Source organism: Microtus pennsylvanicus, chromosome 2, assembly GCF_037038515.1.
Source record: "Microtus pennsylvanicus isolate mMicPen1 chromosome 2, mMicPen1.hap1, whole genome shotgun sequence".
In the NCBI taxonomy this organism is placed as follows: Eukaryota; Metazoa; Chordata; class Mammalia; order Rodentia; family Cricetidae; genus Microtus; species Microtus pennsylvanicus.
This window is the reverse complement of record NC_134580.1, coordinates 139,858,836-139,886,165: the sequence shown is the minus strand read 5'-3', so window position 1 is coordinate 139,886,165 and position 27,330 is coordinate 139,858,836. Positions and strand designations below refer to the sequence as shown.

Genomic DNA, 27,330 nt, shown 5'->3' with positions numbered 1-27,330 from the left:
TGGAAACTAAGATTCTGGACCCTTAATAGTGGCTGGCATCCCACCCCACCACATAATTCCCCCCCCCCCCCTCAGCGTATACTCACTCTCACTGGGGCAGAAACCGAATTTGCGGTCGCTGTCATAGTTGGCTGTAGTACTACACCAAGGCACACCATCGGTGCGGCCATCTGTGGTGCAAGCCAAATAGGAGCGTCCCTCGAAGGTGAAGGGAAAGTGACATGGGGCACCATTTGCGTTTCCAAAGTGTGTGGGAACCACTGTAGTGAGGAGACTAGAGTCAGGGCGACTGACCACGGGCCACTGTAAGAGAAGGGAGCTGGGGCAGGGGCAGGGGAGAATATAGGAAGGCTCAAGATCTCACCGACGCCTTTGCCCAGCGACCACAGCTCTTCATCGTCGAAGTGGGCATCTCCCTGAATACCGGGGCCAGGGGGAAAGGCGTGTGCCAGAAGACCGTCCTTGCCGTCGAAGGGATACCCGTCTCCGTGCTCTGCAGAGGCAGGTGGTGAGGAAAGGAGAGCGTAGGCTTTGCTCTCTTTGGTGGCAGGAGCCTGAAGGCTGTGTCCCCCAGGTTTTTCAAGGAGGTGACTGTGGCAATGATGCCCCGCAGGAGGGGGCATCCTTTGTGCGACTAGGGATTGTGGGGCAGGCAAAAAAGCTGTCTGCTGCCCCTTCTATTCTGTCCGTGGTCGTTCCTCCTATGGCCCAGCCCAGGAGTTCTTACCTGCGACACCAAACTGAATAACAATGTCTGCTTCGAGGCCGTACACGCGGGTGAACGTGAGCGGTGTCACCGCGCTCCACACGGCAAAGGCTCGCGCAAAGGCGTCATCGATCACATCTCGCGGCAAGTCTTCCGAGTAGCTTTGAATCCTGCAGGTGAAAAGCCGGAGTTGGTGGGGGCGGAGGGAGTGTGCCGGGTTCACAAAGGAGAGGGGGCGGGGTAGCAGCTACACACCCAGGGCTCCCAGCTTTCAGAACTTGTATTGCTAAAATACCTTGTCAGTCAGGCACAGGTGCAGCCTGGCCTCCAGTCCCGCCCCAGCCACCTGCTTCGAGCCCAGCATCTCACCAGTATGTGATGTTATGGTGGTGCCACTTGAGATCACCCTCGAAGGTTTGGAATTTGCCCAAGTCTGGAACACCACAGCGTGGTGCACGAATGGCCTCTAGTGTCCTGCTGTCCAGTTCACCAGTCTGGGGCAGGGACAGCTTCTTCTGAAGCAGCAGCAAAGCAGGCCGCAGGCTCTGCTTCTCGCCCTGCATCTCGGCTGCCCGACTGTAACCATAGCGGTACAAGTATTCCTATGGACGGAGGGACAGAGTCATCGCAGAATTCTGGCACCCTTTCCTTGCCTTCTGGGCCACACACTTAGGGACTCTAAAACCAGTTCACCAGGGCTTCTCACACAGCTAGAATTCCCCGTCCTGTGAATAACACAGCCCCTTTCCCACCTAAGATGTTCTTAACCATGCCTACCTACCTCACAGCTCCCCTATGGTTCCTTTCCAGCCTGTGCCTAATCCACAACCCTCCGAGGTAGCCCCAGCCCATTGCCTTAGTAAACTCGAATCTGTCCATTATTTTCACCACTGCCCAGAGCCTCCACACTACACCTAGTGCCTAACCCTGGCACCTCTGTTTCTTCAGATATGCCCAGTGCCAAGTAAATTCAGAAAGCGTATCTGAAGCCCATGCTTTCTCAGGGACACCGGGCATCTTCCTGGCCCTTGCCGACTTTCCACCGAGGCATTTGTCTACCTGTGCCAGCTGAGTGTCGGTGAGGTTGTTGGTTCTCAGGTCTCTGGGGAAGACCACAAAAGTCGGCTGGCGCTGGAGAGGAGCTGCAGAGCTACAGCCTAGAGCCAGGAGTGCAAGGACAAGGGGCTGCCAGGGGCTCATGGTGAGGATGGCAGTGTCTGGCTGAAGCTGCCCTCTCTGAGGTTTTTAAAGGGACCGTAAAACTGAATCAGTAGCCCCGCCTCTCCCCTCCAGGCAGGTGCTGACTCAGGGTGTGTGTGTGTGTGTGTGTGTGTGTGTGTGTCTTGGACAGCCCAAGGAAAGGACTTACACCACCCCCTCCTTTCTGCCCTGCCCATAGTCCAATATTGCCGAGTCAGGCAGGACCCCAGACCCACAGGAAACCACAGCACTCAGGGGAGTGGTTGAGTTTTGCAAACTGCAGAATTTGTGGGAAAGGGGTGGGGAGATTTACCTAGCCCTAAGACTGCAGGCCCTAAGTGGTTAGTTCGGTAGAGGACTGGAAAAACTGCCTGAGATTCCCCCTTTCTTGGGCTTCTGAGACACCCACTCCCTGGCCAGAGCTCAGCCTGGAGCCCCTCCCCACACTGTAGATTCTGTCTTCTCATCCCTCTCCCTGATAGTGCCTTTGACTCAGCTTCCTCTCCTGCCAGCTGGGAGCAGGCTCTTTGAGGCAGGATTTGGGGAATTCCACTGGGCAAGCCCCTAGCTTCAGCAGGCTGACTCCTTGGGGAAGGAAAGATGAGCCTCAGGGGCATGTGGGAGCAAGCAGAAGCTTCACCCTTCCCAGGGACCTCAGGCAAGCACCCTTCCTCTGCTGTCCATAGAATCAAAACAACCAAAAATCCAGACCCTTCACCCCTCAATCCTTTGTTCCCATATTGATGTGAGGCTAAAATGAGACTCATGAATCACAGAAAATGCATTTAACACAGTGTGCATGAGCCCTTAATTGATGGCACTGATTCCTCTTAACCGTCTGGCGGCTGGGTTTGGGATTGGAAGGAAGAGACTGGAGTCTTGACTCTGAGCCTCTGGGTGATGTGGAGCACACACCTTCCTTTCCCTGAGCTAGGAATTCTTCACAGACCCCTTCCCTCTTCCAGCCCTGTTCCATCCATGAAAACTTCTGCACGGTGTCACCAACAGCCAACAGCCCCCCTGTGTTCCGTCCACCCAGCCTGCCACCATGGTGAAACAGGCCTTCAGCCAGCTGTTTTGACAGAGCCTCCCTTGTGTTCAGACTTTATCCACTCCTGCACTGAATGGACCTGTGAGATGGAGAAGGGAGACGAGGTGTGTTCCTAGGCGTCTCTGCTTCTCTTATTATATGCTTCTGATAGATGATCTTCAGTCCTGACTTGCAGTCCTGGGTCCACCATTTCCCAACTTCACCGTTTCCCAACTATGTTCGCCTTGGGCAAGTCATTTCATCTCCAAGCCACAGTGATAATTCACTTTTTGTGATTTATTGTGTTGAACACTGTGATGTGCTCCCTATAAATCTTTCATTTCCTGTTCCTCCTCCTCTCCCTCTCTTTCTGTGTGTGTGTCTCTGTGTATGTGTGTGTCTTTCTGTGTGCATGTATGTGTGTACATGCTCATACGTACAGCTAGGGTCTGCCACATGCCAGGCAAGCACTCTGCATCTGAGATGTCCCTAGTCCTTGTTTTTGTTTATTTGTTTTGGGGGTATGTGTACGTCTACAGGTGTGTGTGCAGGGACACACATCCATGCCTACCAAGGCCAGAGGAGACATTGGCGGTCCTCCTCTGCCATCTTTCCCTCTTATTCCTTTGAGGCAGAGTCTCTCGCTACACCTGGAGCACAGTGTTTTTCAGATAAGCTGGCAGCCAGCAAGCCTTAGCAGCACTCCTGTCTGAGTCTCCATCCCCCTAGTGCTGGGAATACAAGCATGGGTGGCCATGCCCAGATTTGTACATGGATGGTGGGGATCCGAACTCAGGTCCTCATGCTTCTGCAGCAGATAGATGCTGTTGTTACCCTGAGAGTAAGTTGTTTCCCTGGCCCAACCTTGGTTTATTGAGACAAGAGCCTATGTAGCTCAGGTTTGTGTTGAGCTTCCGTCTCCTGCCTCTGACTCCTAAGAGCTGTATTACAGGTGTGCACAGCATACCTGGCTTATGAGATTGATTTGGTGAGTAACCCTGGCTTTGGGGGATAGGAAACTTCATCTCAGAGCCGTCAAGGGAATTGCCCGTGATCACACAGTAAGTTAAGAGAGCCAGGATTTAAGTGTGGACAGTCTGACTCTGAGGCCCTTCACCTGTGCAGGAGGCCAAGCAGATCAGAGTACAGATGAAAGAAACGGGTGGGCTTGCAGGGCCTTAAAGCTTGTACCCTCCTCCTCTGATCCCTTGCCCCCTTCCTACGATGAGGACAGAGAGAGGTTCAGGACTCTGAGGGTTCATAGGCTGAAGACAGGGATCCAGGCAACTATATTACACAGACTTGGGATTGTGGGGTCAAAGAATAATACAAGATTCGAAATGGAAACAAAAGAGGGCCTCCCTTTATCTAAGTGGCAGACAAGGACTTCAGAGAAATCCATGAAGTAACCCCATCTTGCCAGCAATTGTGCTGAGGATGTCATATGTGTGGATGGCGTGTCTTAGATTATGCCATGCCTATGTTGAATGTCATATCTATGTATATATGTCCTGTATGTATTGTATGATACATCTATGCCATATGCCATGTCTATGTTTGTCTTGTTTCTCAAGCTTGGCATCCTGCCTGGCCTAGAACTTGGGAATATGGACCAGGCTGGCCTCAGACTCACAGAGTGATGGGACTAAAGGTGTGTGCCACCACACCAGCAAGCTTGGTACTCTTGATACTTGTGGCTGATGGTTCTTCGTTTGGGGTCACTGAAGTGTGTGTAGAGGTGTCCTCCCTCTTCCTACTAGATGCCAGTAGTACCACCTCTGTCAGTTGTGACAACCAGCAATGTTGCCAAATGTTCCCTGGGGGAGGGCGAGGGGGAAGAACCTCTGGTGTGTGCTGATTTTTCTTTGTAAGTGGTCCAAAAGTTGCATCAAATACTCAAACCATTGATGATGATCCTCAATTTGTTGTTGTAGTTTTTGCTTTTCGCTTTTCAAGACGGGGTTTCTCTGTGTAGTCCTAACTATCCTGGAACTTGCTCTGTAGACCAGGCATGAACTTAGAGGTCTGCCTGCCTCTGCCTCCCAAGTGCTGGGATTAATGGTGTGTCACCATGCCCAGCTTGATCCTCAAATCTTTCATGACTGCTCTACTTTGCTGACCCCCAACACTTGGACAGTAAAAGCAAGAGGGTCAAGAGTTCAAAGCTAATCTCTGACACACAGCAAGTTTGAGGCCAGCCTGGGCTACATGAGAGCCTGTAGATAGATAGATGGATAGATAGATAGATAGATAGATAGATAGATAGATAGATAGATAGATGGGTGGGTGGGTGGTGGTAAGGTAACACCTTTAATTCCAGCACTCAGGAGGCAGAGGCAAGCAGATTTCTTTGAGTTGAAGGACAGCCTGGTTTACAGAGCAAGTTCTAGAACAGCCAGGACTACACAGAGATACTCTGTCTCAAAAAGTCAAAAAAGTAAGTAAATATATAAACCTATTCAACACCTTTTTGTTAAGTTTTATGAGCCAGACATTATGCTAAGAAGTGAGCTATATCCTGGCACTCAGTTGTCGGAGGAAGGTGAATCAGAAGATCAAGATCATCTGTTGTTGCATAGCAAGTTTTCACGCAGCCTGGGCTACACGAGATTCCAGCTAAGAAGTAAAAGAGGAAAAGGATGAAAAAAATAAACTGGATTAGTAGTTATGCTTTTGTCCCCTTGCTTGTTAGACTGACAGTCCAGTAGAAGAGGGACCGAATAAATAATCAGTCACCAGAGAGCCAGTTTCCTTATCACCAAGTATGGGGACCCGGGTTCATCCCAGGGACTCACATGGTAGAAGAGAACCAGCTCCTACAAATTGTCCTCTGACCTCTGCATTCGAACATACATACATACCACACACAAACATACACAGATAAAATGTAATAGATGATGTGTGTGTGTGTGTGTTGTTGTGGTTTGAGGCAAAGTCTTGCCAGTTAACTCTAGCAGGCCTGAAGCTCACTGTGTAGACCAGGCTGGCCTCAAACTCACAGTCCTGCTTGTCTCTGCCTTCTGAGAGCTGAAATTAAAGGTATACACTGCTGTGACCGGTTAGAAATTCTTTTTTGAAAGCAAAAAATGTTAACAGAAATACAAGCGCCATAAATGGAGGTGTGCCTATCTACTCTAATTCCCTCTACTATGCAGATGAGGAAACTGAGGCCCAGCAGAGTCACATGGCAGAGAGAGTATGCTGGGCAATAGGGGCTCTCACTCTGGGGTTGGACTGCCTCAATTCAAGCTTCAGTCCATTGTGTGACTCCAGCGACTGGTACAACCTACCATTTTCCCCATCTGTAAAATGGTGCTAATAACAGTGCTTCCCGTCTGGGCCTGATGTAGTGGGGCCTGGCACACTGTGTAAGTAGTGGTTACCACTTCTCAGCTATGCTTGTCTTCAGGATCCATGGTGGCTCCTACTAACTGAGAAGAGAGCGCCCACTGGGAACCCCAGAGCAAGGAGTCCATCTGAGCAAGAGTTCTCTCCCCACCCCCAACTTCCAACTTCCTCCTTTACCACCACCTACACACACACACACACACACACACACACACACACACACACACACATACACACACACCCTGCTCACCAGCCCCCATCAAAGGGAACTTGGGAGAAGCTTGGTTTTCAACACAGCCATAGCAGGAAGTGGTTCTGGTTACCACATCCCCTTCCCCACTTCCTCAGCTCCCCCTAAGAACCCAGGAAAGGAGGCAGGGAACAGGAAGTGCCCCCTCAGCAGGCACAACCCTGACCCCCTGAACCCCTGACCTGGAATCTTAAACTCTAAACCCCTTACAGTAGGATGGGGACTGGGTTAGACCTGGAGTCCTGAGTCACGGGTTAGGTGACCCAGCCCCACGGACAACCTCAGAGATGAGGAATGGCACGCTCTATCTAGCATGGGGGAATTCCAAGTCTGCTTCTCCCAAACTTGCTGGAGAGGGTAGGGGAAGGTAGGCCTGAGAGGCTCCGGCAGGATGTGAGGGAGACAAGCTCCCTGTCTGGGGCGAAACAGGTGTCCCCATGAAGTACATTACTAGATCCCAGCTTCCCACAGGCATCCCTCCCACAGGCTGGGGGCAATTCCCCTTGCTGACTCCTAGATTCCTTCCTGATGCTAAGCCACGCCTCCCCCTTGCCAGTGCTTAGCACCACGGCATAGGGAAGTCAGGTACTGGCTTCAAACCCCAGCTCCTACCATTCACTGGCTGGGTGACCGCAGGCAGGTCACTTTGTCTCTCTGAATGTCTAGCTCTTCATCTGTGAAATAGGGCAAGACTGGGGTACAGCTCAGCCATGGGGTATGTGCCCTGCTTGCTGTAGGTCCTGCAAAGGCCTGGTCCCCAGGGGTCTGCTTCAAAGAGTTATGGTGAGGATTCTGAGATTATGCGCTGCAAATTTTACCACAGTGACTGACACCTGACAGGCATGGAAGGAGAGGGTGAGGGAGGACGTGATGATTCCTTGACTCTAATGCTCTCATCTCATGGCTACAAATAAGCATCCATTCATAATTCCATCTCATAGATGAGCTAACTGGAGTTTCCTCAAGTCCACACACCCAGTGATGTCAGGCCAGCCCTGACACCAGTACCCCAGCCTTCTCCCCAGAGTCTGCCTGTGTCCCAGTCTACCTCGGGAGTAATTTTAAATCTGTGCACATGGACACCAGAGAGTTTGCCTAGCACTGTCCCAGGCCTCAGCACACCACATCTGTACCGTAGGGTCGATCCTCGTGACGTCCTATTTGGATCTGTCATTTTCAGAACCCTTGACACTCATTGGAAGCAGAGATTGTGGACTATTTTCAAGGTGACAGACGCAGAGCCTAGAGAAGTGCTTTTTTGGTTTTATCTTGCTTTTTTGGCACAAAGTCCCATGCAACCAGGCTGACCTCAAACTCACAAGATTGCTGAGAATCACCTTGAATTTCTGATCCTCCTCTCTCCCTCCTAATGCTGGGATTACAGATGTGCGCCACACACCTGGATTAATGCAGTGCTAAGGAGGAACCTAGAGCTCTGGGCTGGATGTAGGCCAGAAAAGCCACCTACCAATAAGCCACACTTCCGGCCCTTTGTTGTTTTGAGATTGACTTGCTATACAGCCCAAGGTGGCCTTGACTTCTGGTTCTCTTGTTACTGCCTCTGGAGCTGGGGACTAAAGGCACATGTCACTATGCCTGGCTCAGAGAAGTGTTTAAATTGCTCCTGTCCCCCCACCGTGACAGGGCTCCTGCCTCAGGCTTCTGACTCTAAATCTCATGCTAACATTAGGTCACCAGTTCAGGCAAGAAGGAAGTCAATGGGGGAAGCATCTGGGGTGGGGTGGGGGTGCTCAGAAGCCAGGCTGGAGGGGGTGAAGTCTAAGAACCAACAGTGGGCACATTTGGCTGGGTTCTATAGAAAACAAAAATGAGGGGGAGGGGAGGCAAATAAAAAGGAAAGAGAGTCAGGTTGCTGGAAGGGGCACAGAACAGTCCAGAGGAATTCGCTTAAGGCCTGAAGGACTTGTTCCCAGTCAGAGAGGATGCTGAGAGTCACATCTGGGGAGGGGAGGAGGAGGGTAGAGGCGAGACCCATTCCTTCTACATTAAATTGCTCACTGACAGTTCAGAATATGCTTGGGGTCTCAGCCAAGCAGGTGCAGTCTCAAAATACATGTTTTTAAAAGTTGCTTTTGATATTTAGGAGAGGGGGGGCCTTTAAAATGGCCAATGTGCAAAAAGTCCACCCTCGATTGGATGTCCTTCTATGGTCATTCCAGGGTTTAGTGCAGCTGTTTGACCCTGGGTGACATCTGGAAAGTGCACTGTGACTCTTGAGATCACAGCATACCTAACCCTGACTGTTCACGGTGGTGACAGTCTGAGGGGCTCAGCTCTTGCTGACAGAATGGAAGAGGAAGAGACCCTGGGGAATAATTCAGGAGGGAGGGGTGCACACAGCACACAGATTTGCTCCTGTTCAAGTTCAGGTGGAGTTCTCTTCCTGTGCAGGGGTCCCCAGCATCCTGCAGTAGCTGCTCCTATTTCTAAATGGGAACATTTAGAAAAGCAAACCTGCATCTGTCCCTACCCCAACAGTCCAAGTAGAGGCCAGAAATATTCGCCATTCATCCATTTTTGAGGTGCTGGGATTCAAACCCAGTCTTGTACATTCTAGGCAAGCTGTCTACCAGTGATCCCATCTCTGTCTTCCCCATCCCTACAGCCTTAGACTTAACAAGCTTGCCAGGTTGCCAGGTGATTCAGGTGCCTGAAAACTCTGCTTTAATACAGCCTCATCCCTACAATGAGTGGGAAGGGTTTTCACCCCATTTCCAGATGGGGAAACTGAGACCAGAGAATTAAAGCCAATTGCCCAGGTACATAACTAGTACCAACGTTGGCTGCCAATACAGATTTTTTTTTCACCGTAATGCTGACGTTCTCCTTGCCATGTTATTGATGGAGGAGGCAGTCTAGTACTCCAGGAGCCCTGGGCTCTCAGAACTGGATGCAGTGCTAGGGCACAAGGCAGTAGCAAGGTTCAAAGTCGCACACAGGAATCTGCCAGTATGTTGATAGTGCTGCCTCTCTGCCGGTGTGGTGTAGGCTTCGCTCCAGGAGACCCCTGAAGGCTGCACACTAGGCGTGGGGACTGAGCCGAACAGACTAAGAACACAGGAAAAGCATGTGTCTTGCGGGAAAATCTGTCCAGCAAAGCTTCTTGCACACTGGTCTTCCTGGTACAGATGTCCTTTTGTGTCAATGCTGGGGGTAGAACCCAAGACCGCACACTCTACAGACTAGTTCTGCCATAGGTACCAGCCCTCCGCACACAGCCTTCCCACCTGGGTCTTTCTTTTCGGCTAGTGGTGCCCCCGGCTCATCAACCCCTCTGACTTAGCTGGTCTGGGGCGCAACCTGAGTGTGAAGCTCCAGGGATTCTGACCGTCACCGCTGGGAACACATCTACACAGCCCTTCCCCCACCTGCAAGAGACTAGATTAGCAGCTCCAGGTTTGCATCAGTCCTATCAAGGCTGGGGACATTTTTTTCTTTTTAAAGACCAGGGTCTCACTATGTAGTCCCAGATGGTCTGGAGTTCCCAGTGTAGACCAGGCTGGCCTCGGTCAGACTCACAGAGACACACACCCGCCTTAGCTCCTGAGTGCTGGGCTTAAAGACGTGGGCTACTGCACTCTGTCCTAGGCTGGGGACTTTAAAAAGAATAAACAAATAAAAGATTCTGATTCAGTAATCAGTGGGGTCCGGAAATGGGTGTTAGCAAGATCCATGGATGTAGAAATGACGACAGGAACAGCCGCCCCCTTCCCGGCTGAGGAAACCCAGAGAGGTTCAGAGACTCTCCGCCCTCTCCCCCACAGCACCCCCAACGTAGCTGAAGCAATTGAGAACACCGCCAGGAAGTATTCAGAACCAATTTCCGCAGCGCTTCCTCCCCTGTGCTGCGGAGACGTAGCTTCAAAACACAGACTCTAAAGAGCACGAGCAGCCCTCCCCACTGCGGTGCCGCAGAGCCCGGGGGCTGCGACAAGCCGGGCCAGCTCCGATTCTGCTCCCGAATCCCCGAGACACCCTCATTTAGATATCTGCATATATTTGCATACTGGGCTCCTGCGCCGCCCGTCCACCCTCCCCCACCCTCCCCCCAGCTCCACCTCTGTAGCGCGTTAGAGGAAAAGAAAACTAATATATTCACAAAGCCTACAGAGACATGTTCGAACCTGAACTTCCCGCAGCGCTGCGACTTTGATACACCTGAAGGGGCGGAAAGAAGTGGGAGCATGGTGCGGGAAGGCTTGTGAGCATGAGAGAGGTGTGGGGCCTGGCGGCAGCCCGTCCACCCCGCTCCCGAGGATGGACCATACGGAATTTCTCTAGTGGGAAAACACTAGGGAGCACTAGAAAGATGGGGCGGTGGGGGCTTCCCCCTTTCAGGGATCTGAATGAGGGTCCTGGCTTGACCACCCAGAATATTCTCCCAGCTCCAGTCCTGGGCAACAGGTGGTGGCCATTTAAGCCACGAGCCCCGGGCAGGGGCGTGAGATCTGGCAGACCTGGTCTTGAACTGTGTGACCTTGAGTTAATTATAACTGTCTCCTCTCAAATTTGAGTTTCTTCATCTAAAAAAGGGGGGGTGGTGGCTAGTAAAGCCTCTTGCCTCCAAGTCTGATGACCTGAGTTCAATCTAATCAATCCCCCAGAGCCCTGGCTGTCCAGAAAGGCATGTGCCACCACGCCCCCACCTCCCCACCCTCTGTCCCCTCCCTACATTCCACCCTACAGAGAACTGACTTCTTTCAGATTGCTTCTGACCTCCACTTGTGTGTTGTGGTGCGCTACTCCACGCACACACACACACACACACACACACACAATAAATACATAAATAAAAGGCACACTGAGTGTGGTAATACACATCTATTACCCCAGCACTTGGAAAGTAGAGGCAAGAGCATCAGTTCAATTCAAGGTCATTTTGGGCTACACAAATTCAAGACCAACCTGGGCTACATGAGAGCCTGCCTCCTCCAGTAAAATCCTTCAGTAAAATGGACTGGGGAGGGGGGCTTTTAAGTTCACTATGCGGTGAGAGAAACCGTGTCTTCACCAGGCCCTTGTGAGGTTTGGAAGGATCTACTAATGGGGGTGAGTCTTGTGAAAAGGGACCTCAAAGCTAACGACTGGAGCCGTGGCTCTTGCCTGGGAGTCCCAGCCCAGCACTGGGGAAGCTGAAGCAGGAAGGATGAGTTGAGCCTAGGAATTCAAAACCTGCTGGAATAGCATATTTCCCCTGCTCAAAATCCAAACACACAAAACAGGTGTGTTTCCTATCTCTGAAAACAACACGGTTTATTTTGACCAATCACATTAGGTTGTGGTTGAGTATCTGGATAGAAGGCCCAGGGCCTGCTCCTTCTGCTCATCGGCTTGCTCACTCCCTCCGTGACTCTGCTTAGCCACACTGAACAGTCAGCTGGAGGCTGATGACAGATTGCAAGGTTCAGTGAGGTTTTGTTTACATTTCTGGACATGTTAATCACTCCTTTTATGTTCTCTAGTTTATGAGGCCTCCACATCTGGGTCTTCTAGGCCTTTAGTGGGCCTCCCAGGATTAGTTGGATCCCAGAACAGTTTGCCTGCAAGCACCCTGTAAACGGAGCTGCAAGCCAATCCAGGCAGCCCACACCCCTTAAGCCTCCTACCTACTCTTCTGACTCCTGTGCTTCAGCATCCCCCAAGACCCAAGCACTGGGCAACTAGGATAACTCCTGGAAACCAGACCTCGGTGGAATTATTCAAATTAGTCCTGAGATGCAATGTAGCTCAGTGGTTAGAGTGCTTGCCTGGCATGCACAAGACCCTGGGTTCAATCCTCAGCACTGTCTCTTCCTCCGCACACCACCAGACCCCATCCAACACAGTTTCCACAGCCACTGTGATAATTTGAGCACTCAGGAAACTGAGGCAGGAGGATTACCAAGAATGTTGAGTCAGCTTTGGCTAGATCGTGGTACTCTAGTGTTCCCTGGGTGGCCCTCTTGGGGACTTAAATAGCAATCTCTTTTTTTCCCTTTCTTGATTCTTTAATGTTTATTTAGTTAGTTAGTTAATTTTTCAAGACAGGGTTTTTCTATGTAGCTTTAGAGCCTGTCCTGTAACTCACTCTATGGACCAGGCTGGCCTTGAACTCACAGAGATTCACCTGTCTCTGCCTCCTGAGTGCTAGGATTAAAGGCATGTGCCACCACTGCCTGGAAGATTCTTTCACTTTTATTTTATCTATTTTTATCATAATATTATTATTTTGTTTATCAAGATAGGGTTTCTCTGTATAGCTTTGTTTGTTCTGGAACTCACTCTGTAGACCAGGTCGGCTTCAGACTCACAGAGTCTGCCTCTGCCTCCCTAGTGCTGGGATTAAGGCGTGCACCACACTGCCTGGCTCCATTGCATCTTGTTTGTATGAGCTAACTGAAACAGATGTGATGAGAGTGAATGAGGGTCCCTACTAAGACAAGGACCATTCTCTTCCTCTGCTCAGCCCAAGTGTCTGGCTTTAGGAACCACAGGCCTCCCTTCCTCCTTCCTGTTAGAGCATCTCGCCTGATGTTTCTGTAGTGTTTCCAATGGGACCTGAGCCCTCCAGCTCCCTCCTGCTTTGCATTCATTGCACTTCCTCGTTCTGGGTCTTCTCAAACCTTCTGTGTCTTCTCCCTGTCCTTGTTCCTCAAGTCATCAGCAGCCTGAGCAATCCTCTTAAACCATCTGCTATGAATCTATACATTCACTGGGGCTGCAAAACCCCGCAGCCCGGGAGATTTAAACAGCAGAAAGGTCATTTTTCACAGACCTGCAGATCCAAGATCAAGGTGCTGACGTCAGTTGGTTGGCTTTTTTGGAAGCCTCCCATCTGCTTTCTAGGTGGCTTCTCTTTCACGTGCTCTTCAGATGTGCGTGTGTCCTAATAGCCTCTCCGTAGGGACAGTGGTCATAGTGGATTAGCAACTGGCCTAGTCACCTCATTTCAACTTAATTCCGTCTTTAAAGACCCTGTCTCCAAATGCAATCCATTTGAAGGTACTGGAGGTTAAGTACCTACCACATAAATTTGCAGGGGACCCGGGTTAACCCATGATACCCTCCCTCCTCCGTTATCACAGCCGCTCTCTGAGCTTCAGCCCTTCCTTCTCTGTTATATATGAAGAGGGTTAGCCCTTGAGCCCTCAGCACCCTCATTCCCAGGTTCACCCCCTTGGTCAATAATTCCTGGCCATGCCCTGAGAGCTTCTACAGCTCCCCAGTGCCTCCAAAATAACTGTACTCCTTAGCTTGCCATCCAAGGTTTCGGAGAGTCTGGACCCAACCTGCCTTTGCAATCCGGATGACAATTAAGGTCAGAGGAGGAAAAGACAATGCTGTCACTAGACTGCTCTTTCTACTCAAAGTATAGCTTATGGACCCGCAGTAACATTGTTACCTAGGAGTCCATCAGAAATGCAGAAGTCCAAGCAAACACCTGGAGCTCCTCAACTAGAATCTGCTTCATTTGCACAAGCCCCCTAGGTGATGGGTAGGTGGTAGAAGCTGGGATGCTGCAGGGGACTGGGGTTATAGCTCAGTGTTAGTGCCTGGCTAGCATGTGTGAGACGGGGGGGGGGGTTTAAGTTCCTGAAGGCTGATTAATTCCGGGGACTGAGATGCCCTACAGAAAAGAACACTGAACAGACTAATGAACTTGACTTCCTACAGCTCTTAAGAGCTCAAACCTACAAGCATCAACACATGAGAAGGTTGGCTGAAATAGCCACCATCAGCAACACTCACCGGGCCTCTGCTCGGTGCCAGGCTGGGTGCCAGGCAGGGTGCCGGCGTAGAGAATGGAAGGGGCTGTGAGCTTTGCCCTTCCTGAAAACCAGGAAAGGAGACAGAGAAAGGTGATGGACGGATATTCCAGGCTACAAGCCAAGGGCACCCACCAGCACTCTGCTCCCCTACCCCCGCCAGAGCACACCAAGGCCCCCCGGCTGCTGGATGCTGTTCCTTCCTGTGCCTTCCCTCACCCTCCCTCTCTATCCAGCTGTTTTATTTATTTCTTAGATTTCAACTGAGTCAGATTCTTCCAGGAAAATCCCGCTGACCACCCCAACCTGGGAAGGGGAGCTCTTCCCTGCTCCCATGACTCTCCTCAACCCGCCACTTCCCTTATTGTGGCATTTTTTTTCATAAGTCAGAGTGAATTTCCTGTTTGTCTCTCTCTCACCACCGGGATAGAGGCTGTGTTTGTGGCATTTACAGATATTTCTTAAATAAAGAAATAGAATACCAATAGCAGTCTACTTTTCTGCTACATGTATCCGTTTAGAGTGGGCATGTGTGGGTGCGTGGGTGTGTTGGCACATAGGTGTGTGGGTGCGTGGCACGACGCATGCATGCATGCCACTGTACGAACATGGAGGCCAGCAAACAGCCCTCAGAGGGTACCCTCCCACTGTGGGACTCCAGAGCTTGATCAGTTTGAGTTTTACAACAGGGACCTTTACCCACTAAGCTGTTTTGACGTCACCCTCTTTCCTTGGGCCATCTGATTTGCCAAGCACTATCCTAAATTTTTTATTTAATAACTCATTTAATTCCCATAGTGACCTGGATGCTTTTATTTTCCCCATTTCCCAGATGTAGAAGCAGAGGCAAAGAAAAGTTTGGTAACAGCTAATTTTTGGAAGGCTATGATTCAAACCCAAGTGCCCATCAGAAGAAGAGGTGGTGAACTCTGGGAGAAGTCAGAGGTTAGGGAAGTCTTCCACACGAACGATGCCTTCAGCGGGTTTTGAGAACTGAATAGGAGTTTGCTGTATAGAAAAGAGGAGTAGGGATGGACAGCATTGGGCAATCTCCCATCTGAGTCCACCTGCCGTCACCACAGTTCCCTGCAGGGCAAATGAAAGGCAGCTGGCCACACCCCAGATACCAGCAGCCCAGGCTCTGACAGGACAAACGTTTCAGGGCAAAATGAATACCTGGTCCAGTTTCAGTCTGAGTCAGTTGTGAGCAGGGCAGGGCAGGGCAGAGTTCACATACAGGGGTGAGAGGTATAGTGTTCCTCTTGCCCTAAGGGCCAAGCTCTTAAAGAGCTGGGCTTCTGTCCTCCAGGGTGCTGGTACCTCTGCCGGGAGCACCTCCAGGCAGGTGTGGTCCAGAGCTGACCTGAAGCCTTCAAGGGGAGCCAAGGATGTCCTATGGCTCTCTCTCTATAAAATCACAGCCCAATCAGACTGTCCTTGCCAGCTTGACCCTGGGACTTGGGGAGTGCCTCCCCCCCTCAGAGCTGGCTCTGCAGGGACCGCTGTGCTGAGTATAAATCAGTCGGGGAAGAGGAGCCACCCACCACCACCTCGGCCTTCCTGGGGCCCTGACACCAACAGAGCTCAGATGACTGCTACTGAGGAAAAACAGCATCTGCCAGGAACCCACACGGCGGGCAGCGCCTGGGCTGGGCTCTCTCAAGTGGACCCAATCCTCCCCTGGTGAGGCGAGACCCCAGCAGCCGCTCTCCTGTCTCCTCTGTCTTGGCACTGAAAGGCAGTCCCCGAACTCCCCCTCCTCTACTGTGGAATAGTACTTTGACTATGTAAAGATGTGTTACATTTGTCTGTGTGGCAGGATATTATTTTAGCCATGTAGAGGTGTTTTACATTTGTTTAACTATGTAAGGATGTGTCGCTGTTTCACCTTGCTTGTTTAAGGCACCTGATTGGTCGAATAAAAAGCTGAACAACCAATAGTTAGGCAGTAGAGGGATAGGTGGGGCTGACAGGTGAAGAGAACAAGAAGAGAGGAGAGAAGAGGGAGAAAGAGAGGGAGATGCCTGGGGCTAGGCACTACCAGCCAGACACAGAGTAGGACGTACAGAATGAAAGGAAGGTAAAAAGCCCCAAGGCGAAATGTAGATAAACAGGTTAATTTAAGTTATAAGACCTAGTGGTGGGGGGGCTGGAGAGATGACTCAGTGGTTAAGAGCATTGACTGCTCTTCCAGAGGTCCTGAGTTCAATTCCCAACAACCACATGGTTTAATAAGATCTGATGCCAACTTCTGTCTGCAGGGACACATGCAGGCAGAACATTGTATACATAATAAATAAATAAATCTTTTTAAAAAAGGGCTAGTTGGACAAGCAAAAGATAAGGCCGAGAATATATAACTAATAATAAGTCTCTGGGTCACGACTGGGGGCTGGCAGTCCAAGAAAGCCTGCTCCGCTACTCTCCACTCTTCCTTCTGGAAACTTTGAGTTTTGATGATACTTAGCAAGGACTGAACTCAGAGCCTCAAGCATACTAGACAAAGCTTCTGCCAGTGAGCTATATTATCACACATACTCACATAATTTGTGTGTGTGTGTGTGTGTGTGTGTGTGTGTGTGTGTGTGTGTGTGTAAAGGTCTCATGTAACCCAGGCTGGCTCACATATTTCTTGTGTGTACGGGGGAATCTTATGTAGCACAGACTGCCCCCCACACCTCCTTAGTGTGTGTGTTTGTGGGGTTTCATGTAGCACAAGCTAGCCCACACACATTCTTTACTGTGTGTGTGGGGGGCATCTCAGGACCTGGCCTCCAACACACTGTGCAGCTGAGAATAACCTCAGACTCCTGGTCCTCTAGTATCTATCTTCTAAGTCCCAAAATTTCAGATATTTGCCACTACACCAGGCTTTCTCAGATCCTTTCTTCAAATTTTATTTTGAGACAGGCTCTTTCTAAGTTGGCTGGCCAGCCTTGAACTCCTTATGTAACACACATAGGTCTTGAAGTTGCAACCTCCCTGCCTCACTCTGCTGAGTAGCTGGGATGACAGACACAGGCCACAGGCCTGGCCTCAGAACACCTTGACCAAGCTCTTTCTGACTGCCAGGCACAGAGCCAGGCCCTGACCTCAGAGGATGATAAGCGGATGTATGGCCCACACAGTCACAGACTTTTACGACGCCCTCCGTCAGACCCATGGCAGAGACGACATCTGTTTTGTCTGTTGCTGTCATTCCATGGCCAAATGCTTAGGAGGTGCATTGCGTAAAGATGCGTGTGCACCCAGGAAGGAGTGATGAGGGGTGGTCTGCAGAAGAGGCAGGGGACTCACAGATGCTGCAGGCCCCTCCTTTGCCCTCCCCTTCTGCCAGGACAAAGCAACACCCCTCTAGGAAAAATCCCAGGGAACCAGGACACAGTTCTTGTCCCTGCCAGCAGTCCCAGCTGTGTGTGCAGAATGAGCAAGATGGCAGGGGTGGCGTGGGTGCTGACTCAGAGGCCATGAGATCCATGGGTCATTTCAGTTTACATTGAAATTAAGTAAAATTAGAAGTCCCTTTAGTGTGATCAGACATATTTCAAGCGTTCAGATGTCACCCATGGCTAGTGATGCCCCAGAGACATCACAGCTGGCTGAGTATTTGCATCTGGAATAGTACAGCTGAGCTAGGCACATGGCAACACCCAGATGTTGAATCCAGGATCAATAGTATGCTGTATTTCCAAAAGCCTGTGAGAAATGGCCAGACCTGGGGCGACATATTCCTTGCGATGGTTACTTGAAATCGTCAACTTGACACGATCTAGAGTAAACTGTCTAGATGGGGTTGACCTGTGGGCGTGTCGGATTACATTCAGCAGTGTGGACTCAGGGCGCCAATTCCTGGGGCTGGGCCCAGAACTGAATGGAAAAGAGAACCAGGTAAAGCCAGGAGGTGGCACACACCTTTAATCCCAGCATGGGAGGCAGAGGCAGGTGGATCTCTATGAGTTCGAGGCCAGCCTGGTCTACAGAGTGAGTTCGAGGACAGCCAGGGCTACACAGGGAGACCCTATCTCAAAACCAAGACTAAGAACAACAAATGTCTGATGTGTAGAGACACAAACAGAAAGAGGAGCAGACCGTGGGCTGTATGTTCACAGCTGTGTGGCGGTGAAGGTCGCGGGTGCCTACTGTGCTGTTTCTGCTACTTCTCTAAAGTGCTGAGATCTTCAAGACAAAAGCTTGGAAGGAAACCAAGTCATGGAAGTGGTGACTCCATTGCCAAACAGGATGTGAGGAAGTCTGAGACTGTATGATGTCTGTTACTGTGATCATCATTATTTTGCCATTATTGTTGTTATCATCATCTCATTATTATTATTATTATTATTTTGCCATTCCTGGGGATTGAACCTAGAACCTCTTACATGGCTGATCAGGTGCCCTACTACCTAGTTACAACCCCCAACAGTAGGCCCTGTTCTGCTGTGGGCTGGTAGACTGCCATTTAGCCCATTCCTGTCCTGACCAATTCCCACCTCTGTGTTCAGGTGGATGCTCACCTAGGGTTTGTGAGTGTGACCTTACTTAGCAAAAGAGATCCTTCCAGATGAGATTATTCTGGCGTAGGCTGAACCCTAAACCCAAGTACTGACTGTGTTTATGTAAGTGCCTTTACCTGCAGCCATCTCGCCTGCCCCAGTGTCTGTCCCTTTAAGCCACTGAGTTCATGGTTCTTAACTATGGGAGCGCCAGGAAGTTAACACAGGTGTGTTCAATTAGTGAGTGGTCACTGACCACAGGGCCAACTGAGGGTTTGTGCACATTTTCTCTATACGTGGTCTTTAAAAAACAAAAACAAAACACTAAAAATAACCAGGATGACCATCTGCTAGAAACCTGTCTTCGTCGGTGTTCTATTGCTGTGAAGAGACACCACAACCACGGCAACTCTTCGAAAGCATTTAATTGGAGCTTGCTTGAGTTTCAGAGATTAGTCCATTGTCATCATGGTGGGGTGCGTGGTGGCACGCAGGCAGCCATGGTGCTGGAGAAGGAGCTGAGAGTTTTACATCCAGACTCACAGGAAGCAGAAAGAATGAGAGAGAGAGAAAGAGAGAGAGACCCTGGCTTGGCACGGACTTTTCAAACCTCAAAGCCCACTCCCAATATTACACTTCCTCCAACAAGGCCACACCTCCTACTCCTTTCAAATAGTGCCACACCCTGGTGCTAAGCATTCAAATCTACAAGCCTGTGTGGGCCGTTCTCATTCAGACTACCACAAAACATAAATGTCTTTAAAGCCTTTTCATAGAGAGTGTGTGGTTAGTCCCTAAGAGCAGAATGAAGGTGTGTGATGGGAAGGAAATTTAACAGTTACTTTCCCCATACACTGCTAAGGGCCAACAATAGTTTATCAGCACAGAGAGGCACCATCTTCAGACTGCAGCTCCAGGCAGAACGCTAAGAGGCACAACCTTCCAGGTAGAGTCACCAGGACAGGACAGCGAGTCCAGAAATCGGCCGACTCCCCAGGAGTCTGGTATCTGCTAAAGGCAGAAGGTACTACGGAATACAGCGGTAAACCAATGGTAAGCTACTTGGAAGAAATGAAGCTACATCTGCCTTGTTCCAATAACCGCAATGAGAAGCATTATTTGGGGGCAAATCCTCTCTAGGAAGATGAAGAATTAATTATTTTTCTTTTCTAATCTCGAGGTAGGAATGGCTTTTGAGACCACCTACTGCATCCTCACTCCCTGTCTCTGGGCTTTGTGCTGGGGCTGTGGGTGGGGGCCAGCTGCCCCCAGGGACTCACTCATGTTCTAGAAGCGCTGACCTAGAATACTGGCTTTCCATTTTTAAGACTGCGTTGACTAACCAGGTTTGGCGGCTCATGACAGCCTTCCCCAGCATTTGCAGCCCTCTAGAGAGTGAGGAGAGAGGATTGCTGTGAATTCCAGAAAGCCTGGGCTACAGAATAAGGCCCCAGAACTGTGCTTTGACCATTCAAATTTTAAAGCCTTTTGTTCTTTAATCATCGTGGATGGGTAGAGCTCTCAAATGTACAATATAAAATCTCAAAACCAAAGAAAGTAATACATTCGACTATCTAACAACATGCAGTCTAGAACAGGGGCCAGTGGTCTAGGGCTGTAATCCCTGCACTCGGAAGGTAGAGCAGTAGGGTCAAGAGTGAGAGGCCAGTCTGGGCTACACATCAAAACTGTCTCAAAAACCAAATCCAAAACCCAAAAATAACAACAAATAAACAGGAGCTGACTGTGAGCCAGTCATAAAGTGATTGTCTAACACCTGGGTTTGATCCCTACCAACAGCCCCTGCCCCACCAAAGCAGAACGTCCTGGAAGGGAGATGCTGCTTGATAAATAGGAGCTTTTCTCTCTCTCTCTTTCTTTCCTTTTTCCTTTCATTCTTCCTTCCTTCTTTCTGTTTTTGTTTTTGGAGGGGTGCAGTTTTGAGACAGGGTTTTTCTGTCTATAGGCCTGGCTGCCCTGGAACTCACTCTGTAGACCAGGCTAGCCTTGAACTCACAGAGATCCTCCTGCCTCTGCTTCCAGAGTTCTGGACTTAAAGGTGTGTGCCACCACTGCCCAGGTTGAGCTTTCCTTTGTTGGTTTTTGTTTTGTTTTATGTGTGTTTCTGTGTGTGTATGTGCTCCATTGCTCATGGAACTGGGTGTCCTCTGATATTCTCTGTGCATTCTTTTGAGGCAGTTTCCCCTAAATTTACCTGAATCTTGAGTTTTCTTTTCTAGACTAGAAGCCAAAAATCCCCTGAGATCCTTTAGTGTTTCAGGATATTTGATCACACTGTGAGAAGATGTGTCTGTCCTTCCTCACCTGCCCAAGGCACCTTCCAATTGGTTTAATAAAGCGTTAAATAGCCAGTAGCTAGGTAGGAGAGGATAGGAGGGACTTCCAAGGAGAGAGAGAGAGGAACTGGGGGAGGCAACTGAGAGATGGGGATTCCCCAGCAAAATTCCAAGAAGTTGGACTGACAGTGTGGAGGAGAGCCATGTGGCAGAATATAGATTGATATAAACGGGTTAATTTAGGTTGTAAGAGCTAGTTGGGAACAAGCCTAAGCTAAGATCAAGCTTTCATACTTAATAAGAAATCTCCATGTTATTATTTGGGAGCTGGTAGTCCAAAGAAAGACACATTACACTTTTGAGTCTGAAGACACAGATGAAAGGTGCCTGTTGCCCCTCACCCCATGTTGGAACGGATGTCCTCAGAGGTGTGTGTTTTAACTGCCATGCGTCTGTATGCGACAACACACAGCAGATTGTGCAGGACATGTTAGCCATTATGTAAACAGTACCGCTTTGCACCGTGGAGCTTAGATCCTGGCAGGCTTAACCTTGGACCTCAACCTTTAATGGCGTCTCCCACAGCTCTCTGGTATCTCTGCCCTCTCCATGGCCAAGAAGTCCAGGTGGCTGAGAAATGTTCACAGCTGGAGTCTCAGACTCCTGGATGTCACACTTGGGATTCTTGGAACCCCAGAAGGCCTAGTCCTGATAGCATCAGCTTTGCCTCTAGCATCATAGAGGCCCCTTTCCAGTGTCCACGCTCTTTGACTGAGCAGGCTGCAGAAGACAGAGCTGAAACCCTAGTGTTCACGCACTACAGAGGCCAGGTGTTCAGTTTACAACTTTTCCTTCTCCCCTCCTCTCTTAAACTTTGGGCATATGTTGTCCAGTTTTGTGTCAACCTGACACAGGCTAGAATCATCAGAGAGGAAGCATCAGTTGAGAAAATGCCTCCATAAGATTGGGCTGTAGGCAACTGATGTGGGAGGGTGCAGCCCATTGTAGGTAGTGTAACCCCAAGACTGGTGGTACTGACTTCTATAAGAAAGTAGGGTGATGGGGCTGGAGAGATGGCTCAGAGGTAAAGAGCACTGGCTGCTCTTCAAGAGGTCCTGAGTTCAATTCCCAGCACTCACATGGTGGCTCACAACCATCTGTAATGAGATCTGGTGCATATATGTAGATAGAACACTGTATACAAAATAAGTAAATCTTAAAAAATAAAAAAATAAAACAGGCTGAGCAAGCCATGAGGAGCAAGTCAGTAAGCCACACCCTCTAGGGCATCTGCACCGTCTCCTGCCTCCAGGTTCCTGCCCCATTTGAGTTCCTATCCTGACCTCCTTCAGTGAGGAACAGTGGTGTGGAAGCATAAGCCCAATAAACCCTTTCCTTCCCAGTTTGCTTTGGTCGGTATTCCACTGCAGAAATAGTAACACTAAATCAGTGTATTTGGCAAATTGTTATTCCAAGCACAATATTTCATTATTTTTTAACAGTACCATTTTGAGCTCTATGTTAATATCTTTTTTCTTTCTGTTGCAGCATTTCATTAAAATTTTTGAAGTTTCAAATTCCTGGTTTATAGGTAAATTTTTCATTGGGACTGTTGGCTCCCCAATAATGACATGGAGACTTATTATTGATTATGAAAGCTCAGCTAGCTGGGCGGTGGTGGCTCACGCCTTTAATCCCAGCACTCGGGAGGCAGAGGCAGACAGATCTCTGTGAGTTCGAGGCCAGCCTGGTCTACAAGAGCTAGTTCTAGGACAGGCTCTAAAGCTACAGCAAAACCCTGTCTCAAAAAAAAAACAAAAACAAAAACGAACAAACAAACAAAAAGCTCAGCTGATAGTTTAGGCTTGTTTCTAACTAGCTCTTCTACCTTAAATTAACACATTTCTATTAATTTACTTTCTTTCTTGTGGCTTTATTACCTCATCTCCATATTGCCCATCCTGTTTGCTCAGTGTTTCCTGGTGCCTCCGCCTTCTTCTTTTCAGCAGTCTCTCTGCCCCAAAAATCCTGCCTAACTATTGGCCATTTAGCTTTTTATTAAGCCAATCAGAGTGACCCATATTCACAGTGTACAGAAAGATTGCACGACATTGGTCCATTCCCAAAAGATTCTAATGACCACAGGGAGGGCCTAGAAAGTCAGTGTCAGGCAACCTGACAGGGTAGTGGTTCTCAACCTGTGGGTTGCTACCATTTTGGGGTCCTATGACCCTTTCACAGAGGTCATCTAGGACCATCAGGAAACACAGGTATTTACATTACAGTTCATAACAGTAGCAAAGTCACAACTATGAAGTGGCAATGAAAATAATTTTGTGGTTGGGGTCACCACAATATGAGGAACTGTATTAAAGAGTCGCAGTTTTAGGAAGGTTGAGAACCACTGTATTAGGGGATCACAGGGTACCTCCCTGTGTGACTAAAGAAAAATCCATCAAGATTAACAAAGGGCCAGTGTGATGGCTCAACTGACCCCGACACAAAGCTTGGTGACCTGAGTTTAATCCTTGGTAGGAGGACAGAAACAGAAAGTTTCCCTGTGACCTCCACAGCACACAGTGGCAAGCACCCCCACACACACACACAAATTAAGATATAATCATTTTTATGTTTTTGACTTTTCGAGACAGTTTCTCTGTGTAGCCCTGGCTGCCCTGGAACTAGCTCCGGACCAGGGTGGTCTGGAGGTGCCACTATAGTCATCAAAAATGTAATGATTTTTTTTAAAATTGTTTTTGCTTGTTTGGTTGCTTCTCTTTTGTTTTTTGAGACAGGGTTTTTCTGTAACTTTGGAGCCTGTTCTGGAACTAGCTCTTGTAGACCAGGTTGGCCTCGAACTCACTGAGATCCGCCTGCCTCTGCCTCCTGAGTGCTGGGATTAAAGGCGTGCACCACCACTGCTCGGCTATGTATTTTTTTTAAATTAACACATTAAAGAAACCATTTGACAGAGGAAGAGTGGACGCCTTCCCCCAGCCTGAGCTACAGGAACAGACTCACAGTCCAGCATATTTGAGCGCGTGCTTCTTCAGCGCACGAGCTTCCCCACTCCCATTCCCAGGAGCGTCCCCCTCTTTAAAATGTACCTGCCAGCACATTTTGTCTATTTGTTTGTTTGAGACAGGGTGTCACTATGTAGCTCTGACGTCCTGAAATTCGCTTTGTAGACCAGCCTGGCCTAGAACTCACAGAGATCCTCCTGCCTCTGCTCCCGAGTGCCGGGATCAAAGGCGTGAGCCACCACCTCCTGGCTCCTTTTCCCTTTCTTAATAAACGTCTCTATTTCTATTTCTAACCGTGTATTTCCGGCCCAATCTTTTGCCCTGGGATGCAAGAAACCCTTTCAGGTGTCCTGTGACTCATAGCCAAGACTGTATCACCGGATTTTACACTAGCTACCCACTCTGCTGGCGCTTCCACGGACTCATAAGACTGCGGCTGGAAGTAGCCTATACCAGATCTCCAGTCCTGCGGACCAGACCCAGGCAGAGTCAGCGAGCTCCCCCTGCTGTAAGGCACAGGAAGTGAGCAGCTGGTATCCCTCCCTCCCTGAGAACTGCCTCTGGGGCTCATTTAAGCCCTACTCCGCTGAGACGTGAATAATTGCCTTCTCTCCTGGTTCCAAAAACGTAACACAGATATTCTAATGGCTCCCATTTCTGGATCCCTTATTAGGGTGGCTAGGAGTCTGCTCGACTCAGACTGTCCACTAATCACTCTATGACCTCTGGCAAAGCTCTGGACCTCTGGGTGACTCAATTTCGGGAACAAAATAGAGACAGTCTATCACCCAGCTCAGAGGCCGGCTTTGAGGCTGAGAGTCAGAGTGTAAACTGTTGAAAGTGGTACCCAGCGTGCAGCCAGGATTAGTCCCTGTGTGGTGCCAGACCTGGGGCTAATGACTGCTCGGCTGCGGAGGGCTATAGGCTACATTCTTTTTATTTATTTAACTTTAAAAAATCCTGTGTGTGTGATTATTTTACCTGTATGCATGGCTGTGTACCATGTGGGTACCTGGGGCCCACTAAGGCCAGAAGAAGGATCAGGTCCCCTGGAAATGGATTTAGAGATGGAGGTAAAGCTGCCAGGTGGGCGCTGGGAATCGAACCCAGATCCTTTAGAAGAGCAGCCAGTGCTCTTAACCACTGAGCCATCACCCCAGCCCCAGTCAACATTCTTTCTCTTGATTATATTACCTAATGTCACAGCTCCATGCGGATGGATTTATGTTGACTCCTACTTTACAGGGAACAGGCACAGAGAAAGTAAGCAAATCAAGGTGACCGGGCCTGCCTTGAACCCGGGCAAATGTACTTTAGCAGCCATATCCTATTCAGAGTGCTGGTGAGACAGGCACTGGCCCTGATATCTGAGTGGGGAAAGGAAGGTTCAGAGAGGAGACGCGTCTTAGGTCATATAACTAATTAGCACTGGAGTCTGGCCTGGACTTGACCCAGTTCTGTCTCCGCGCATAGTCTCGTGTAATACCATGACAACCCAGCAGGAGTGATGACCCTGCGTGTGACAAGTGAGGACACAGAACTGAGATGGTTGACCCAGTCAAGGTCACAGAACAAGCAAGCAGGGAGCTTTTTGTTGAAGGCAGATCCCAAGGATGTGGGAATGGGGCTCAGCACTTTCTTGGTGCCTTGCTGCAGCTCCTGGCCCTATCTTGTCTTTGTGATCATCTTCCCAGGCTCCAAGGTAGTGCCACTTGTTCCCAAGCCTGCCTGAGCATAGCTGTCAAAGGCCCCATGCCAAGCTGCCGCTCACACCAAGCTTGGCCTTATCTTCCACCCCCTGGCATATTAGCTTTTCTACTGCAGTGATAAAATACTCCCAGAAAAGCAACTTAAGAGTTTTATTATGGTTCACAGTTTGAGATACAGTCAATCACTTGGGAAGGGGGGTGGCAAGGCAGCAGAAGCTCGGAGCTATTGGTCACGTTGCAGCCAGTCCAGAACTCAATGGATGCTTTTGTTCAGCCAGCTTCCTCCTTTGTATGATGTTCAAGTCCCACTGCCCAGGGAATGGTGCTGTCTACCTAACCAGGATAATCCCTCAGAGGTACACCCAGAGGCTTACCTAGTCACAGTCCTTACAAGGTCTTGTCTCCTGGCTGATTCAGGATCGTGTCAGGTTGACAATCAATATTATATCATAGCTGGTCTCTGGAGGCAGCTTGTACGGGGGACCCAGGAGTTGGAGGTATGGGTGCAGACCACAAATGGAGATGCACTCTCCACTTCTGCACAGCCTTGGGTGAGTTTGCCCCACCCCAGAACTCTTCATTCATCATCTTTAAAACAGGCAGCGCTCTGTACCTTAGAGGCTACTTCAAGGATGAAAAGCAAAACAGGGTGTTCAGCATCTGACACACAGTGGGCTGGAGAAGGCTTTTTCTTTCGGGGCCACCAACCAGCTCCCAAATCATGACACAGAGACTCATTATTAGATATGAATATCGGCCTTATCTTAGCTCTTGTTTTAATCTGTTTTCTCTTTATTTACATTTTGCCTTGGGGCTTTTTACCTGTCTGTCTGTCTGTCTGACTGACTTTCCTGATTCCTCCATTGTCTGGCTAGCTGACTGGCCTTCCAGCCCCAGGTGTGTTCCTCTCTTTTTCCCCCGTTCTTTTCTTCCCCTTCTCTAGATTCCTCCTCCTATTGATTCTCTCTGCTCACCAGTCCCGCCTAGCCGAGCTATTGGCTATTCAGCTTCTTATTAGACCAGACGCCTTAAATAGGCAAGTTTGAAACAAATGTAATACATCTTCCCTTCGTGAAAAAAATGCAGCAGAAACAAATGTGGCACACCTTTCCACAGCTAAAGCAATATTCCGCAACACAAACAAATGTAACACGTGTTTACATAGTTAAAATAATATTTCACAACGGGCACTCCAAACCCCACTATGCATAACACCACAAGTCCAGAGGTCCCCACCTTCGCTTCCAAGGTGTGATGCTGCCTGATTGGGCTGATGTTGTAGGACACACCTCCCATCCTCCGTAGTGTCTGGGGCAGAGGGGATGATCCCAAAGCCCTGAGCATCTAGGTAAAATAGTGTCATCATGTCACTAACTTAGCGTTTGTTTGGGGACTCAGTGATGATGGGTCGGGTACATTATGCCAGTGTCTGCAATAAAAGCTACTGCAAAGACAGATGCGGTCCAGGCTTCCCCGTTCAGCTATGTAATGACACTCAGTGTATTCATCGA

The 27,330-nt window shown here is 49.4% G+C and overlaps 1 protein-coding gene across 3 annotated transcripts in view; it reads right to left on the bottom strand.

Annotated features, from left to right (window-relative positions):
• The window catches only part of Mmp9 (matrix metallopeptidase 9), a 48,149-nt gene that overhangs the window by 5,525 nt on the left and 15,294 nt on the right, over positions 1-27,330 (bottom strand). For 2 of the 3 annotated variants that reach the window (XM_075963039.1, XM_075963038.1), the window contains exons 2-5: positions 1,076-1,308; positions 728-876; positions 365-493; positions 87-260 (exon numbers count right to left, since the gene is read on the bottom strand). In XM_075963039.1, coding sequence (XP_075819154.1) covers positions 87-260; positions 365-493; positions 728-876; positions 1,076-1,308 — 685 coding nt within the window. Of the gene's footprint in view, positions 1-86; positions 261-364; positions 494-727; positions 877-1,075; positions 1,309-1,765; positions 1,908-27,330 lie in introns of those variants that run through there. The other variant, XM_075963037.1, reaches the window with a different exon arrangement.